The sequence below is a fragment of the Mirounga leonina genome, unplaced genomic scaffold (genome assembly GCF_011800145.1).
Source record: "Mirounga leonina isolate KUSES-001 unplaced genomic scaffold, KU_Mleo_1.0 Mir_173, whole genome shotgun sequence".
Lineage (NCBI taxonomy): Eukaryota > Metazoa > Chordata > Mammalia > Carnivora > Phocidae > Mirounga > Mirounga leonina.
In genome coordinates this window covers 18,447,655-18,466,907 of record NW_023270447.1, presented here as the reverse complement: position 1 = coordinate 18,466,907, position 19,253 = coordinate 18,447,655, and the positions used below count along the sequence as shown (strand labels likewise).

General features: G+C 40.1%; 1 protein-coding gene across 1 annotated transcript; it reads right to left on the bottom strand.

Annotated features, from left to right (window-relative positions):
- Positions 1-10,648: 10,648 nt before the first annotated feature.
- On the bottom strand, positions 10,649-11,599 carry LOC118020185 (protein BEX1-like). The gene has a single exon (XM_035020142.1). It carries the CDS (start codon positions 11,458-11,460, stop codon positions 11,053-11,055), a length of 408 nt encoding a protein of 135 aa, XP_034876033.1. The 5' UTR covers positions 11,461-11,599; the 3' UTR covers positions 10,649-11,052.
- Between the last annotated feature and the right edge of the window lie 7,654 nt (positions 11,600-19,253).

Sequence of the window (19,253 nt, the reverse complement as noted above, 5' to 3'; positions counted from 1 at the left end):
ATATATATATATATATATATATAATGGAATATTACTCGTCCATCAAAAGAATGAAAGCTGGCCATTTGCAAAGACATGGATGGAACTAAAGGGTATTATGCTAAGCGAAATAAGTCACTCAGAGAAAGACAAATACCACATGATTTCACTGGTATGTAGAATTTAAGAAACAAAACAGATGAACATAGGGGAAGGGAAGGAAAAATAAAATAAGAGGAAAACAGAGAGGGAAGCAAACCATAAGAGATCTTAACTATAGGGAACAAACTGAGGGTTGCGGGAGGGGAGGTGGGTGGGAAGATGGGTAACTGGGTGAACGGCATTAAGGAGAGCACATGATGTAATGTGCACTGGGTGTTATATGCAACTGATGAATCACTGACCTCTACCTCTGAAACTAATAATATAGTATATGTTAATAAAAAATTTTTATAAAGAGTGATCTTTAAATATACTGTACAGGTAGAGTGAGACATTTGAAAGAGGAACTATAATGCCATATACACAAAAATGAAAGAAGAAAGGGGGTTGTTCTAAACACTGGAGTTAGTTCATCAGGTTCTAGGATGCCTATTGACCTCTTGACTCTCTGACCACTCTAGACAACCTGATCTCCTAAGAAACCAAGAGGCACTACAGAGGATCAGGGAAGTGGACTGCAGCAAGGAATTTGTGTTTACTGGAAATCATCATGGCTTCAGGTCTCTTATTTTTGGTCTTCAGAATCTAATCAACTTCATAGGACATCAAATACATAGATATTTATTCCATCTATAGATAACATATACAAATTTGACAATTTCTCTAGAAACCATCCTAGTTAGTGGAAGACCACATCAACAGTTGAAAGGTAGAACATTTTATAGGCAGCATATGTTTTTATTTTACTCATGGATAATTAAAAATTCTAAAAATGTTGGTATGAAACATAGAACAGCAGATGATTTGAGATTCTCTTTGTCACTACAAATTGAATGGGCAAAAAGATTTATGAAACCACAGTGATATATGTGAATATTGAAACAAAGGGGAAATGGCTAAATAGTATACCTATATTTATTTATATTGAAATTATGATTTTTTATACCAAAGTAACTGTTGACTTGCATAGTCCTAGAATTAAAAACAAAGACCCTTTTCGATCTCAGGCTCTTGGGTGATTTTGTTGATTTCATTACATCAGGAAAAGTCTTGATAATTAAGGCTTTTGGGGTCTCTAGCTTAGCTGCAGATGGGAACATTTTAACAGGCCTATACAAGCTAGAAAGAGGGTGACCACATAATTTTATTGTCTAAGCCACGCTAGTTTTGAGAAAGGGGCACTAATCAGATAATACATAAGAAAATGAAGCATAGGAATGCCTGGCGGCTCAGTTGGTTAAGCGACTGCCTTCGGCTCAGGTCATGGCCCAGGGTCCTGGGATCGAGTCCCACATCGGGCTTCCTGCTTGGCGGGAAGCCTGCTTCTCCCTCTCCCACTCCCCCTGCTTGTGTTCCCTCTCTTGCTGTCTCTCTTTCTCTGTCGATTAATAAATAAATAAAAATCTTTAAAAAAGAAAGAAAATGAAGCATAAACTAGGAATGTCCCAGGCAACCAGCGTGTTTGCTCCTTCTAGTTTAGCTAGAGAGAAATCCCTTCTTCCATCTCAGGCCTTCTATAGGCATTTCTCAATTTCAGCCTGTCCCACCCCATGACACTAAGGTAGTATTGAGGGAGAAGTCCATTCTTGATCCCTACCCCAATTCAAAGAGGCTGGCTTCATCTTCTCTTTGGGAGATTTCTGCATCAGTAACATTCAGCACTGCCTGCATGTCCAGCATCAATAAATCAAAAGAATATCAAAATTATACACAACATATCTGTCAACTAGAGAAAAGATAAAAGACTTTCAAAGACTAAAGACAAAAGAGTGTGTAGGTTAGCGCCTGATGACTCTGTTTAAAATGTGGTGGCATAATATCTACGAAGTATTAATAGATTATTTTTCTTTGACACTTTCCCATCTTTTAGCATTCCCCTCCTTCATTGGGAGGGGTGTTACAGAAGAAAGCAGATTTTAAAAGAGCCTCTTCCTAGCTTTTGAGTTTCAAAACCTAGGCCCTGAGGGAAACTGAACAAACTCTGGCAGTTTTTTGGAAAAAAAAAAAAAGAAGAAGAAAAGAAGAAAGGAAGCAAAGATAAGAACCTGGCTTCAGGGCTAGAAGGTAGAAGGAGAGGAGAGTTTGAAGAGGAAAGCAATAAGAGCTAAAAAGCTTGGGGTCTTTGAGAAAAGGGTGTCTGCACTTCCTCACTATATCCCTCGGGTTGAACTGAGACCTGCGGGAGTCTACAGAAATTCTGGAGAGGTTTCGGAGAGTCAAGAACAGACATAAAGTTCTGCAGGTGGCAAGACCCTGGAGAAGAACTAGCACCTTAGACTGCCTCACCCACCTGCCCCAATGTGGTGCAGAAACCATGGAATGCCCTCTGTGTGCTCAAGAGGTCACAGAAGTGACAAATGATCCCAACACCTTGCAGAGTTTTCCACCGCCCAGCATGTCATGGGGGCACCTGACTGAGAAACAGAGTTAAGTGCTACTGCCCAAGAGGAGGGACCTGGAACCCAAAGAGCTATAAGAAGGAGCCTGAGAAGTGAGTCAACATGCAGCCCACATGGGTCGCAGACTGAGGACCCAACGAGGTGATGGTAGCTCCAAAGGGTATCAGTTTGGCCAGATGACACCAAGGATCTAATGTCTAACCCCAACCTCATACCCTAAGACGAAAGCATTAAGTACAACCTTGGGAAAGGAGAGGAGAAACCCCAATTTAACTGAAATTATGTTTTTGCATCCAAGGAGAAGACTCAAAACAGAACTTAAATTGAGCTGGAGAAAAAGAAAGACATTTATATTTCTTGTGCATCTGTATGTGTGGATGAGGTTTGAACCCACTTCCTATAGAGAAGGACATGCAAGATCACAGAATCATAGTGTGATCTACTCAAAAAGAACAATGGAGGAAGAATATAAACCAGAACAGCCTTGAATCTAGACCTCCTTTACTCACCGAGTAAATTCAAATAGCTCCCCTCCTGCCCCACTCCTTTTATTTTTTTTTTAACTAATTTATTTCAGAGAGAGAGTACACATGAACACAAGCAGGGAGAGGGGCAGAGGGAGAGGAGGAGAGACAATCCTCAAGCAGACTCCCCACTGAGCATGGAGCCCAACACAGGGCTCGATCCCGAGACCCTGAGATCATGACCTGCGCCGAAACCAAGAGCCAGATGCTTAACCGACTGAGCCACCCAGGCGCCCCTCTTCCACTTCTTTTAAAGCGATGTTAATACACTTGTTAATACACTCCATTAACAAGTCCTTTCCATTCTGCTTCCTTCACATCATCCCCTTCTTTCTATTTCCACTGCCACCTCCTTAGCCCAGGCCCTCATCATTTCTCTTTTGCACCAATATATTAATAACAGCAACAACTACAAGCTATCATTTATTTGGACCTCATTATATGGCAGGCATCATACTGTGTGCTGTATCCCTATTACTTCTTTCAACTGTCACATCAGTCTTACGAAGTAGGGTCTATCTTCATCCCCATTTCACAGATGAGAAAACTGAGGCACAAAGAAGTTAAGTAAATTATCCACAGCCATACAACTAGAAAATGATGAAGCCAGGCAGTGTGGGCCCAGGTTTAAATCACTGTACCACACCCATCCCTTTAGTTTCCTCACTGTGCCTGCATCTGTGTGTCTCCCCTCCACATTATTACCCACGTAATCTTTCTCAGCCATAAATCTGAACAAAGTACACCTTAAATAAAATCCTTTAATGGCTACCCATTACTTTTAGCATAAAATTAAACTTTTTAGAAAAATGTACAAGAGCTGACATGATTCAGCTCCTGCCTACTTGTCGGTTCCATTCCACGGGCATTTTTCCCTGCCAGTATAAAACCAGTGACAGTTATTCCCTGCCCCAAATGAATGGACAAGACATCCCCCCACACACACACACACATACCCCGATTCCTCTTTGTTCCTTTTAAGGGTCCACTTATGTGCTTCCTGGTTTTAGAAGCACTTTTTATCATCTTATTCTAAATATATAGTATTAAATTCTAATCAGTAACTTCTTTCTCTGATCAGTGATTTTGTTTGTTTGGCTTTTTGCTCCCTGCACTGTAAATATCTTAAAGTCAAGTCATATTTTTATTGTTTGAATTGGGCCAGAATGTAGCAGGTACCTAATACAATTACTAAATGAAATAATCAATCAAAATCTTTCATATCCTCATTTTTTCTGCCTATTTCAATAATAATTTTACAAATATAAATTGTGCACCTGCTAATTGCCAGGCACTTTGACATATACTTTTAAGTTTAATTTTCCCAGCAATAGTGTAAGATAGATGTTATCATTCCAGTTTCAAAGATAAAGAAAACTAAAGCTAAGAAGTACATATAGAATAGGATGCAAGGGGCGCCTGCCTGGCTCAGTCGGTGGAGCATGAGACTCTTCATCTTGGGGTTGTGAGTTTGAGCCCCACGTTGGGCATAGAGATTACTTTTTTAAAAAAGAATAGAATGCAATAATAATATATTACTTGCAGGATTTTTTTGAGAATTAAAGATAACACAAGTAAGTACCAAGTACCAGATCCTGGACATAGGAGTAACTCAATGACTGGTAATCCTTAGAATTTTTTATCAGTGGTAAGTGCCAAGGTTTATTAGTGTCTCCTAATTATGTCAGTGCTGCTCTAGATCTACCACAGCTGCTCATAACTTAAAATTAATGTCTCATCTTCCTTTCCTAAGGCTATTGGCTATTACTTCCTTTTGTTGGTGTTCATTCTAATCCTTGGTGCTATCCTTGGTTCCCACAAGGTCCACATGTCTAATTTCGAGAGATCATTCCACAAAATGAGACACAGTCCCCCTCTAGAGACTTCTTGACCTCACTTTGGGGAACACAGTCTTACATTTTTCCCAGCATTTTAAAACAATTTCCGTCCTGGCTTTAAAAAACTGAATGCTGCCCGCTTCTTGTCATTTGGGAGTTGATGAGTTGCAGCCTTGCGTAAGCACAGTCAAGCTAGTACAGCTAGGGAATGCTGGGAGAGAACCAGCTGGGTCTTCTCAGATGAACCACACAGGACTCCCTCCAAGTCGGTTTCACTTTCCAGCCCTCTCACTGGCACCTGGAAATGCTCATGCTCTGTAATGCTAACGGAGTACCATGCAATATTTACTTCCCATGGTAGAGTGAGGTTGGCTCTGCCCACCACAAATGAGCCGTCCCTTCTAGCATGCCAGTCCCAACCATGCCCAGCCCCGACTGCCTGAGCCCCCTCCTGACAGTCTCCTGATATTATGGTGAGAAGGGAGTTGGGGAGAGGGAAAGAATGCAAAGAAAAACCATGAGGGATCCCACACCAGCTCATACTCACTCAGAAAAGAGGATCTAAATGTGAAGATCCTAGTGTTAGAGGAATGCACCTCAAAGCCAACTAGTTCACTGATGATTAAATTTCTTTGCATGTGGGTGAATTCAGGAAAAATGAAAATGTTTACAGGTGTGGCAGGAATGGATCTTTGCAATTTAACTGACATTTTTACTCCAAGTTTCCTTATACCTCATAACCCTCTCCTCCCTCAGGCGGCAGAGAGAATATGAGGCATGCATTGCCTCAAAGAAAAGATGACATAGCACGCCACAGATAATAATTCTTCGTTTATGAGTTTCAAAAGCCTAGGTCTAGGCTTAATAACAATATTGTATCAAACTAAGCATTTTACATGCATTCTCTTATTTAATCCCCACAATAATCCTATTATGTAGTGTAGACAGAATAATGGCCCCTCAAAGATCTCCATGCCCTAATCCCTGAAATCTCTGAATATGTTAATGCAAATGAGATTTAGTTAAGGATTTTGAGATGGGGAAATTAGCTTGGATTATCCAGGTGGATCCAATGTAATCACAAGGGTCTGTATAAGAGGGAGGCAGAGGAGTCACAGTCGAAAAAGATGGAATGGTGGAAGCGGAGGGTTAGGGGAGGAGAGAGAGGAGGGAAGTTCAAGCAATCTTATCAGCCAGGATCAGGGAATGTTTGATTATATTTCTGATTTGGACAGGATTCATATTTTGTTCTGGCCTAAGTATGGAGGGGTCCCATTTTTGCCTTGATCCATCCCAGTTGCAAAGTAGCCTTGACTGATGTTGCTATTTTATGAAATTGTTTATGTTCAACAGGGAAACAGTAATGCCTGGTCAATAGCACCAGGCTAGCTCTCAGATCAGCGGCCACTTCTTTTCTTTCTCATTTTTCATATAGTTTGTATAATCACCCATTTGATGTTTCATTCTTTATTCTCCTGTTGGACATATGTTTCCAGATTTTCAGTAAAACTGTAAATTTAGGGCTCGAATTGCCTTAAACAATAAAGGAGTTCAGTTCTTGTGATTCATGTCAAGAAAATGAAGGACCAGTCAGAGACTGGGAGACGATACTTGCAAATAAAATAAAGGCCTGTATATACAAAATACATAAAGAACTCTTAAAACTCATCAGTAAGAAAACAACCTAATTTTTTAAAATGAAAAGACTTAAACACTTTTCAAGATATACATTTGGCATTAAACCCATGAAAATATGCTCAGCATCACTAGTTATTAGGGAAATGCACAGTGAGCTACTACTATATACTTATCAGAATGGCTAAAACGAAGACGACTAACCACACCAAGTGTTGGCAAGAATGTAGCAGAACTAGAACTCTCATGCACTCCTGGTGGCATGTAAAGCATACAGCTACTTTGGGAAACAGTTTGGCAATTTCTTTCAAAGTTAAACATAGACCCACCATGTTATCCAGCCATTCTACTTGTAGGTATTTACCCAAGAGAAACAGAAATATATGTCCCTATAGAGACTTGTATACAAATGATTATAGCAGTTTTATTTGTAATAGCCAAAAACTAGAAATCACCCATTTGTCCATATGCAAATTGTGGTACATCCATATGATGGCATGCTACTAATAATAAGGAATAATACTCAATAAAAAGGAATGAACTTTTGATGTATACAACATGAATTTCAAAATAATTATGCTAAATGAAAGAAGCCAGACCAAAAAAAGTACATCTGTTTGATTCTATTCATATAAAACTCAGAAAACGCAACTAATTTGAAGTGAAAGAAAGCATATCAGCTGTTGGTGGGGAATGGGAAGGAGTGAGAGTGAGTGAATCCAAAGGGGCTGAAGAAACTTCTGGAGGTTCACTATCTTGTTTGTGGTGATGGCTTTACAGGATATGCATATGTCAAAACTCATCAAATTATATACTTTCTTTAAATACGTGCAAATTATTGTATGTCATTATATCTCAACAAAACTGTTTTAATTTTTTTTTTCAAGATTTATTTATTTATTTGAGAGAAAGAGCACACGCACGAACAGGGGAAGGGGCAGAGGGAGAGGGGAAGGGGAGAATCCTCAAGGAGACTCCACGCTGAGCAGGGGAGCCTGACACGGTGCTCACCCCCAGGACCCCGAGATCATGACCCAAGTCAAAACCAAGAGTTGGCTGCTCAACCCAGTGTGTCACCTCAACAAACCCATTGTGCCCCTCAAGAAAATTGTTTTAAAAAGCAGGGGGCAAGTAAGGATGGGCTTCAAGGAAACCAGTGATGGTATTCAGTAATCCAATTTCTTTCCCTTTCTCCACTGTGCTTCCTGGCCTGGAAAACAGAGCTCCCCCGACTGACAGGGAATTTCCAAACAAGAGACTCAGACCTGAAATTCACCCAGATTGGATAAGCATGGATCATGTGGTTCCTTCAAAGTTAAACATATGCCCTGATAAGAAACAGTCCCCTGTCCTCCCTTGCCCCTAGATTGTTTGCCAAATAAGTTTGACATTGTCCTACAACAACTGAAGTTTTCTGAAAGGCAGGACTGCAAAGCATCTGGCAAAGCAAACAGGGAATGGCTTTTTAAAGGAGTGCTCCAGTGGCTCAAACCACCTTAAATCAAAAGAAAGTCCAGATGCTCTCTTTCTCTAGGTTCCTCAGGCTCCCCAAACTCATAAGCTGAACAGTTCTAACTGGATAAAAATGTAAAATATCAGGGTGCCTGGCTGGCTCGTCAGAAGAGCATGCAACTCTTGATCTTGGGGTTGTGAGTTTGAGCCCCATGGTTGGGTGTAGAGATTACTAAAAAAATAAATTTAAAACATATATAGATATTGGGGCGCCTGGGTGGCTCAGTTGGTTAAGCGACTGCCTTCGGCTCAGGTCATGATCCTGGAGTCCCGGGATCGAGTCCCGCATCGGGCTCCCTGCTCAGCAGGGAGTCTGCTTCTCCCTCTGACCCTCCTCCCTCTCATGCTCTCTGTCTCTCATTCTCTCTCTCTCTCAAATAAATAAATAAAATCTTTAAAAATATATATATATAGATACGTGTATGTGTGTGTGTATAATATCAGTTCCCTTACTTTATCGTTAAAGGTGTAAACACAGGGGAGTTGCCACACAATAAAAAGCGATGGGACATTCTACCTGAGAATAAGCCATATTAGGAAACTGAGAAAAGATAGTGACTTCCATGTAAAACAGAGAGGAATTCCTTTGGTTTCCAAGGTTTGGTGTCTATTATAAAGTTACATTGGTGGTGGTTTTTATTGGAGTAGCAGGGAGCACCATTTAAGCAGTGACCCTTTCTAGCCCAGGTTTGCCCGTTTGTGTCTGCAAATCGCTCAGGCCAAATCCTATCAAATGTGGGCTACGGAGCCTACAGGTAAAGAATACGTCCTATATAAGGCAGTGTTTCTCAAACTTCAGTGTACATGATAATCATGTAAGATCATTTAAAAGATCATGTAAGATCATCATTAAAAAAAAATCATGTAAGATCATTTAAGATCAGATTCTGAGGGGGCCTGGGTGGCTTGGTCGGTTAAGCCTCTGCCTTCGGCTCAGGTCATGATCCCAGGGTCCTGGGCTCAAGCCCCGCAGCATCGGGTTCCCTGCTCAGGGGGAAGCCTGCTTCTCCCTCTCCCTCTGCGCCGCCCCTCCCACTCGTGCTCTCTCTCACCCTCGTGCTCTCTCTCAAATAAATAAAACCTTTCAAAAAATAAGATAAAATAAAATAAAAATGCAGATTCTGATTCAATAGGTCTGAGGTAGGGCTGGAGACCCTGCCTTCTCACCAGTTCCCAGACAATGCTGCTGCCGCTGGTTAAAGAACACACTGAATAGGAAGGCTATAAAACAGAAGTGCAAACTCAAAAGTCCAGGCCAGCAGCAGATGTGTGATGGCGGAGGATACAACATAACATGTTGGGGACTAGTGGGAAGGGTGTGGTGAACTGGGGCATGCATTCTCCACCTTCAAGCCTTCAAACAGCAATATTGTGCTCTCCCAACAAAGGCAGGGCTGCAGCTGAATTCCACGCCACCAGTTTTCAGCTGCTGCACAACGGAGGCAGGCAGGCAGGCAGGCATGCACGGCTTAGTAGCAAAACCTGAATAAAAAACAGGAGGCCTCATTCTCGCTTGCTCAGCATTTTTTCGGGTGAGCCCCACCATGGACTCGGGTCTTTCTTATGGAGAATAGAGACTCAAACATTGCATCAAGCTGTTGCACTTAAAACTTTCTAAAAGATGTTTGGGCACAGGTAATATACCTCCAGCTCTCTCTCTCTCTCTCTGATAGTAAAACACCAAAGGGTCAGAGCAGCACTTTCCCCTAATTGCAGTTAGGTATTACACTGGCATTTTGAAGATTGCCTCTGAACTCACTGAGGTGGCGGTTTCAGGTAGATGCAGTGGTTGCCAATGGAAACAGCAACCTCTGGGCCAGGCACAGGAATGGGGCTGAGGCAGGAGGGGAAAAAGCCACATAGTAACTGAAATGTGTTCATGAGAACCCCCGGAGAACACCCAGAGATAACAGGATGGGGTGGGATAGGCGTTTCCAGGAGCTAGGAACCTATATTGGTAGGTGGGACAAGACTCAGCCAAACACAGGTTCCCTTAAGATCACTAGAAAATGTTTCATTTGTCTTATGTGATGATCATCTGTACCCCTATTGTTTTATATTCCATCTTCATTCCCAGCTTTTGAAACAGGCTACGCCAGCACAATTTGATAGAGATATAATGCGGGTCATATATATAATTTTAAATGTTCTAAGGCTATGTTTAAAAAGTAAAAAGGGCGCCTGGGTGGCTCAGTTGGTTAGACGTCTGACTCTTTGATTTCGGCTCAGGTCATGATCTCAGGGTCGTGAGATCAAGCTCTGCATTGGAATTGCGCTGGGTGTGGAATCTGCTTAAGATTTTCTCTACCTCTTCCTTCATGCCCTCCTCCCCCCCACTCACACTCTCTCTCAAAGAAAAAACAAAAACAAAAACAAAACAACAACATAATATATTTATTTACTCATCTCCCTGATCTCCAACTGCTTTAGTGGAGAAAAAAATATTATGGCCTGATCTTGACCAGCCACAAAGCTAAATGTTAACAGCTTTAGTTAATGGAACTTAATGAAATTAACACAATTTTGTCTCATTATTGGTGCTGTATATTTAAATAGAGGTTATTTGAAGATTTAAAGAACTGAAACAAAGTACTGTGCAGCTTTAAAGTGTTTTGGAGAGCAGCGAGGCATTTTCAAATTACCGACCTACTTTACGTGAGAATACTGAAGTGGTAGTTTAAATAAGCTGTACCTAGAGTGATCATACGCTCTAGTTTTCCGGGAGTAATACCAGTTTTCTGTTGTTGTTGTTGTTTTGTTTTTTTGTCTTTTAAACTGCTTTATTAACGTCACAATATATAATGAACATCTTGCCATGCAATAGGGTGAAACTCCCCTGCTGACAGAATCTTACATTTTGGGTCAAAATTCAACATTCAATTAGAAGCTGGTCATAGGAGACCCACAAGAGACATGTAACACCAAAAGGTTTACAACAAATGTACACTGAGAACATTAAGTTTAGGAAGCAGGTGTGTCTTCCTATTAACTTCAGGGAAAACATCAAGACTCAAGGCATAAGGCAAACTCATCATGATGGTCATGGTGAGGAGGGTCAGTGCTAATTGCCCGCAGACTATGACTGAATTGCTTTTCCCTCAGCTTTTCCATCAGCTGTCCCATCTTGTCCCCAATCCTTTCCATATTCTCCTCTCTCATCCTTGCCTGTGGTTCTCCAAGTCTCTGAATCATGTCCCACCTATACTGCAGGATGGGCTGCCTAACACGGAACCGCATACGATTTACTCGAGGCACACAATATTCACCAGCTTCCAAAGGGAGGGCCAAGGGCTCTCCTTTATTAGCAACTTGCTCCTTTTCATCCTTTTTTTCATTTTCCTGTTTGGCGTTCTCCACGTTGAGATTTTTTACTGCTTGTTCCTCTTTGGACGCCATTGCTCCTGGGCCCATCCTTGCAGTCTCCTCCTCCTCCCGATTCTCGCCGAAGAGTGCGCCCCCCTGCGGCACTTAGACCTGCACACCTGCTCCCCCCCCCCCCCCCCCCGCCCGCCCACCTCGCCCGCACGCCCTCAGGGCCACTGGGAGCAGGCACCGAGAACCAAGTGAGTGCAGGCTGGCTCTGACCGTAATGCCAGTTTATACCTGCTGTCCCATCATAATTATTAATGATTCCCCCTTTCACTCTCAAAATTTTCCCAGTTTGAACAATTTTGTATAAAGCATGATTAACATGTACAACTTAAACTTAACATATTTTCTCAAAAAAAAACCTCCCAAACCAAAAACCTCCTATGTTGAGTTTTCCTATGTAAAATCTTATACTCAGGGTAAAGAAAGAACAAAGGGCATTTCTATATTTTTTTATTCTTCATTCCAAGACCATACTCAATAGACTTAATTTGCATAAGTGAATTATAGAAAATTGACCCATGGGCATAACAGAGTCTCTTTGTTTTCTGTTTCTTTAAGATTATTTTGTTCCTGTAAGTTGTTCATTTTTGAACATAGCACTCTTAGCGATATGTTAGTATTAAAGTTTTGCAGAAAAGATGCTATATGGATATAAATTATTCTTCCTGCTACTAAGGCAATATATTTATTTTTAAATAAAAAGGGGAAATACTTTAAGCAATTTAATTTTAAATCACTACAGTTCACCTGGAATAATCTGGAACCAGATGGGATAGTCTAATATACTATCAAGATGGGCTTTCAGTTGTCTGGGAGGGCTGAGTCTGCAAATGATTTCTTTCTCTCTCTCTGAGATTATATAGAAAGAGAGCCTATTTGATTTTCACAGAGAACTCTCAGCATGTAGATTTCTGGATTTTCCTTTTTCCTTCTTCATGTATCACTTTATGGATTCTCTACAAATTTTTTGTTGGTGTTGTGGTTTTTGTCTTGTTGTTTTAGTTAAGAGCATATTATTCTGAGATTTATTTAAAAGGAATTTCCTTGGGGTGCCTAGCTGGCTCAGTTGGTCGAGTGTATGGCTCTTAATCTCAGGGTCGTGGTTTCAAACCCCACATTGGGTGTGGAGATTACTTAAAAATAAAACCTTAAAAAATAATAAAAATAGGGTGCCTGGGTGGCTCAGTCGGTTGAGCGACTGCCTTCGGCTCAGGTCATGATCCTGGAGTCCTGGGATCGAGTCCCGCATCGGGCTCCCTGCTCGGCGGGGAGTCTGCTTCTCCCTCTGACCCTCCCCCCTCTCATGTGCTCTCTCTCTCTCATTCTCTCTGTCAAATAATAAATAAAAATCTTTAAAAATAATAATAATAATAAAAATAAATAAAAGGAGTTTCTTTGAGAGCTGTATGATAACAGAGTCTTTCTTAGGCTATTGTCTCTATTTATTATTCTCATACTCTTTAATGTCTTTTCCAAATGCAAGTTGCCACTTGTCATTTTTGCTTCTGAAAAATCAAAGTATAACTTATCCAAACAAATAAACAAACAAAATATATAAAGGTCATGTCTCCCACCAGTAAAAGTTTGGGCATGTTTGCTTGCAACCCTTGTATGAAAAAAACTGAGGATTCTCCGAGTTTCTCAGCTGTTCCTCACACTGTGTGTGCCATATCCACTTGGACCCACCTCTGCAGTGTCCCAGTGGGACTTGGGGGAAAGAGGACTAATACGAACATGAATTTCATGCTGTCTGCTGTGCAGTAAGTAATCAAGTCTTTTGTCTCTGACCAAGGAATCTCATGTCTTCTGCCAGCTTCCATGAAACTGTGACAGCCTAAATTGAGAGCTTGCAAGTAGGGTAAAATCTGGGTTCTTTACAGTTCTTGACAGCGCACCACTTCAAAAACCCTGTCAGCCACACTCTCACTTCAGCCACTCCTGCTGCAACTTTTTTCAGGTAGATCTCAGTTAATTTTATGCAGGGGCACTTTGATAGTGCCTTGCTTCAACTTGTGATATGTCCCTCTACCTGTCTGCTCTAAGGAACCTCTGACACCCCTGTGTAGGACACCCAGAAGATCCCACTCAGTGCTCTGGGATGTGCAACCCAGAAGAGAAGAGGAAGGTGACCAATGGGGAACAGAAACCAATGGATATAAACTTGCTTCTTCTTTTAACCCCAGGTGGAATGTTCTGCGGTACATTTCTATAAAAGCCCTCTAGGATGATCATTGCAGGATCATGTACCAATCACCCACAGGGTAACTAACCCCTTAAGACATTCTTGCCTTGCCTTCTCCTCTTCCCTGCCTTGTATGCCTTTCCTATAAGTTAATGTCCAGAATATTTGAAGAATTATTGTTGCATCAGTGTTGGGACTAAGCTATTTAGTGTAGAGTGTGGGATCCTAGGTTCTAACAGAATACCAATGCTTTTCAGGTATGTTAAGAAGAATGTTTAGTCCCTCTATTAATTGCTATTACAGGACTTGCTAATCTCATATTGAAAAAGAGCAAATGTAAAATGATAAGCACAAAATGCATGGAAGAGAGAAATAGGCATATCCCATGAACACATTAGTTTTTATAACTGCCTACTCAAGTTTCACTAAAAAAAAAACAACAGGATTTTAGAATGCTGGTTGTTAGACCAATTTTACAATAAAGTGCTCATTTTGCTCAAGCAAAATGCAAAGTTTAAGGGAACTTATCCTTCATTTTTCATATTCATAGTGACTATCCATGGGTAAACTGCAGTGGAAATGTGGTGGAAAGAAGGCACTGGCCAGGGGTCTTGCTATAAGGAACTATCTTGTAAAGTTCACTCGCTTTGACAAGTTCCAGATGTGCTGCATCTACCAGAATTATTGAGATACTGGAGCCTAGCATAGATCATAAAGATGTGATTTCTTGCTATATAGAAGATGAGTGTTTATATAACCAGTTATCTACTTGTAGGATCTAAAAACAGAATAGGGTTTTTATTTTAATCTTTTTTGGTAAGACTGCTGTTTATTTGGGATATTATGCTTTACATGTCACATGTAAGAAGGCACTGATCATTTTAATTCCTGGGCCTCTGTTTTTCCTTCTCTTTTATTTTTTGGTTGCAACCCTCAGCCACTTTCTCAGGATATAGCTCACTATCTTCAGCGATGGCTAGTAGACAAGGGATCCTCTTCAGCTCCCTACAGCGTATTCTGAGATCACTGTTACCCTTTTTGAAGAACTAGGTTTCCAAAGAGGTGCCATAAAAATCATTTTTAAAAGTTTATGATGTAACTTATTTTAAATACTTATTTATATTTTTGAGAGAGAGAGAGAGAGCATGTGCGAGGGAGCAGAGGGAGAGGGAGAAGCAGGGAGCCCAACACAGGGCTCAATCCCAGGACCCTGAGATCATGATCTGAGTTGAAGGCAGACGCTTAACTGACTGAGCCACCCAGGCACCCCGATGTAATTTATTTTAATTCACTCCAAATTTTAAGACACATGTGCTATTCTATCCTTTTCATGTGGTTAAGGGAAAAAATGTATTAGAATGTATGAGTAGCAATGTAATAAGACTTAAAACTGTTAAGAAGGATTACAGTCATTGCTATCGAAGGATGTTGAAGTAATTTTACTGGCTTTTCCACAATTCCCAGCGATGCAAGCACAGGAAGAAAAGACTCAGTGGAGTCTTTTACCTTCACTTCACAGAGGCCCTGATTTTTGCTGGCTTCTCTGCCCTGGTGTCAACATTAAACACCCAAGTCACTGTCCATCCATAGTCATGCTGTTAACATTCAGCGAATGGATTCATGCCACATATCCTCCATCTCTGCCTTTTGTATTTTTCTCACATGAAGAGGGTAAATTGAGGCTCTCCTGTCAAGAAAAAGAAGCTACCTTTAGAAAGTACTAGATATAAATCTTAACTGTTGGAATTAACAACACTAAAGTATTTGTGTCCTTTTCTTCCCCACATTAAATAGCTGATTTAATGTATGGTAAAAGTTTGTCCTGCACTCCTTGGTGACATTTGTTTAATTTGTATATCCATGCTACAATACAAGCTGCTTTTCTGATAATCCAGGAGTTGACAAACTTTTCCCATAACAAGCCAGGTAGTAAATATTTTAAGATTTTATTTATTTATTTGACAGAGAGAGAGATAGCGAGAGCAGGAACACAAGCAGGGGGAGTGGGAGAGGGAGAAGCAGGCTTCCCGCTGAGCAGGGAGCCGGATGTGGGGCTCGATCCCAGGACCCTGGGAGCATGCCCTGAGCTGAAGGCAGACTCTTAACGACTGAGCCACCCAGGCGCCCCTAGATAGTAAATATTTTAGATTTCGTGGGCCACAGAGCTCTATGGCAACTACTCAACCCTGCCATGGTAAGGCAAAAGTAGCCACAGACAATAAACAAATGAGTGTGGCTGTGTACCAATAAAACTGTTTTTATGGACACTGACATTTGTTTTTTATAAAATTTCATGTGTCACAAAATATTATTTAAAATTTTTTCCAATAATTTAAAGATGTAAAAATATATTCTTGCTATGTGTACAAAAACAGGCAGCAAACTAGATTTGGCACGCAGAGTATAATTCACAGACCACTGATGCTCCAATGTCAAACTCATTAAAGTTTATTGTTGTGTTTAAAGCTCAAGAGTAAATTCTGCCTGTGGCTCCATTTAAATTACATTTTAGCACTTTGGGGGAGGGGCAGGGATTTACAACCTAACTGTAAAGTTCTTTTTGGGGATAAAATTTGGTATTTAAAACCTAAAGCCAAGAAAAAAATTTATTCCACGTCTGAAAAATCTCGAGCACTGAACCCCAATCGACATCACTGTATTAAACTATATCTTGATAAACTATTTTAAAATTAATGGCCATTTACCCCTTTGGGTTTTTTAAATAAAAGTTGACTAATTGTATAATCGTAATCTTATTCTGGAATTTTAAAACATACAGGGATATTAAAAGTTCTATATAATACTGATACATCATTTTAAGACAACTCTCTAGTGTATTTCTTTTCCAGCAAAAGGGCACCAAGACAAAGGCCCTGAACTTGGAATTTCTAGGGATTTTTCAAAATGTTAAATGATCTTCTTTAAAGCTAACAAGCAATTTGGAAGTCAAACCATTATGACTTCGCTGGAGTGAATATTCTTCCCATTAATGGCTAAACTGAAATTGTCAGCCTACTTCAGAGTGGTACCAGATGCTACAGAGTTTCAGTGCCTGAAGATGAAACTTGACACATCACGGGATTTGCTCCTTGACCTCCCAGTCCTACTAGTATTTTACTTCACAAGGGAGCCCAGTGAATTAAAAAAGAAAAAAGAAAAAAAAAAAAAAAAAGACAAAACAAACAAAACAAAACTCAACTTTCGTAAGTTTACATTTAAATTTTAAAAATACAAATTTGGTCTTATGATTCTCTGAATTTAGTAATAATGACAAGATTTACTTGTGAGTGTTTGAAATCTATGTTTTAGGGGGAAAAATATGTTTTTTTCCTTGTATGCTTCAGTCACCTTCAAGTACAGCATGTTTATTTTATCCTATAAATACTTTTTCTTCTTTGTTAGAATTCCAGATATTTCTTACAGCACTTCCCATTCTTCATATTTTTATTTTTATTTTATTTATTTAAGATTTATTTTATTTATTTATTTTTTTAAGTAATCTCTACACCCAACATGGTGCTCAAACTCACGACCCCAAGCTCAAGAGTCACATGTTCCTCTGACTGAGGCAGCCGGGTGCCTCTTCATATTTTTAATTTTGAAACTAGGTTACAACTATCCACAGGTACCACAAAGATGGACAGATGAACAGACAGACAAGACAACAAGATAGGTATTATACTAAACAGCTTGGCCTCCTTTTTTTTTTTTAAAGATTTTATTTATTTATTTGACAGAGAGAGCACAAGCAGGGGGAGAGTCAGAGGGAGAAGCAGACTCCCCACTGAGCAGGGAGCCCGAGGTGGAGCTCGATCCCAGGACCCTGTGATCATGACCTGAGCTGAAGGCAGACACTTAACTGACTGAGCCACCCAGGCGCCCCTTGGCTTCCTTTTTTTAAAAAAAAACCTAATCCTAAAAGAATTATATCTCTTTAAACTATGCCACAAAATCACTATGTTCTTTCCAATATGGAGTATGGAATCATTTGAACTTTCAAATTGAATTTAAAATTAACTTTACCTGAGCCATTTATGTGTTAGCTATGTTGAAAAAAACTTTTTTTTTTTTTTTAAAGGGGGGAGAAAGGAGGTGTGGCGAGGGGTAGAGGGAGAGAATCTTAAGTAGGCTCCACACCCAGCAGGAGCCCAACACAGGGCTTGATCTCATGACCTGAGCTGAAATCGAGTCTGATGCTTAACCAACTGAGCCACCCAGGTGCCCTGAACAAGACATTTTAAAAAATATAGTTGAGGTCGTGGCGCCTGGGTGGCTCAGTCAGTTGAACCTCTGACTCTTGAATGCGGCTTGGGTCATGATCTCAGGGTCGTGAGATTGAGCCCCACATCTCCCTCTGCCTCTCCCCCTGCCCATGAGCATGTGCTTTCTCTCTCTCAAATAAATAAATAAAATCTTAAAAAAAATATATATATATATATGTATATTTGATGTCTCCTTGAAAGACTGAATATCCACATGCAAAAGAATGAAGTTGAGCTTTTACCTAAAACTATATACAAAAATTAATTCAAATGGACCAAAATCCTAAACATAAGAGCTAAAACTATATCTCTTAGAAGAAAACAAAGGCATATCTTCACAATATTAGACTTGGCAATGATTTCTTGGATATGACAGCAAAGGTACAGTCAACAAAAGAAAAAATAGACTAATTGGATTTTATGAAAATGAAAAAAATTTTGTGCATCAAAAGATACTAACAACAGAGTAATAAGGCAACCCAGAAAATAGGAGAAAATATTTGTAAATCATATAGCTGATAAGGGATTAACATCCAGAATATATAGGGAATACCTAAAATTCAATAACAACAAAATCCAATTCAAAAAATGGGCAAAGGACATGAATAGACATTTCTTCAAAGAAGATATACAAGTGATCAACAAGCACTTGAAAAGATGCTCAACTTCACTAATCATTAGGGAAATGCAAGTCAAAACCACAATGAGATACAACCTCACACCCATTAGAATGGCTCCTATTTCACCAAGATGTCCATCAACAGATGAATGGATAAAGAAGATGTGGTATACATATACAATGGAATATTATGCAGCCATAAAAAAACCAAAATCTTGCCATTTGCAACGACGTGGATGGAACTAGAGGGTACAATGCTAAGCAAAATAAGTCAATCAGAGAAAGACATGTATCATATGATCTCACTGATATGAGGAATTCTTAATCTCAGGAGACAAACTGAGGGTTGCTGGGGTGGTGGGGGGTGGGATGGATGGGGTGGCTGGGTGATAGACATTGGGGAGGGTATGTGCTATGGTGAGCACTGTGAATTGTGTAGGACTGATGAATCACAGACCTGTACCTCCGAAACAAATAATACATTATATGTTAAAAAAAAAAATAGTAGGAAGGGAAAAATGAAGGTGGGGAATCGGAGGGGGAGACAAACCATGAGAGGCTATGGACTCTGAGAAACAAACTGAGGGTTAGAGGGGAGGGGGTGGGGGGAGGGGTTAGTCTGGTGATGAGTATTAAAGAGGGCACGTATTGAATGGAACACTGGGTGTTATACGCAAACAATGGATCATGGAACACTGCATCAAAAACTAATGATGTAATGTATGGTGATTAACATAATAAAATTAAATTAAAAAAAGAATAGCTCCTA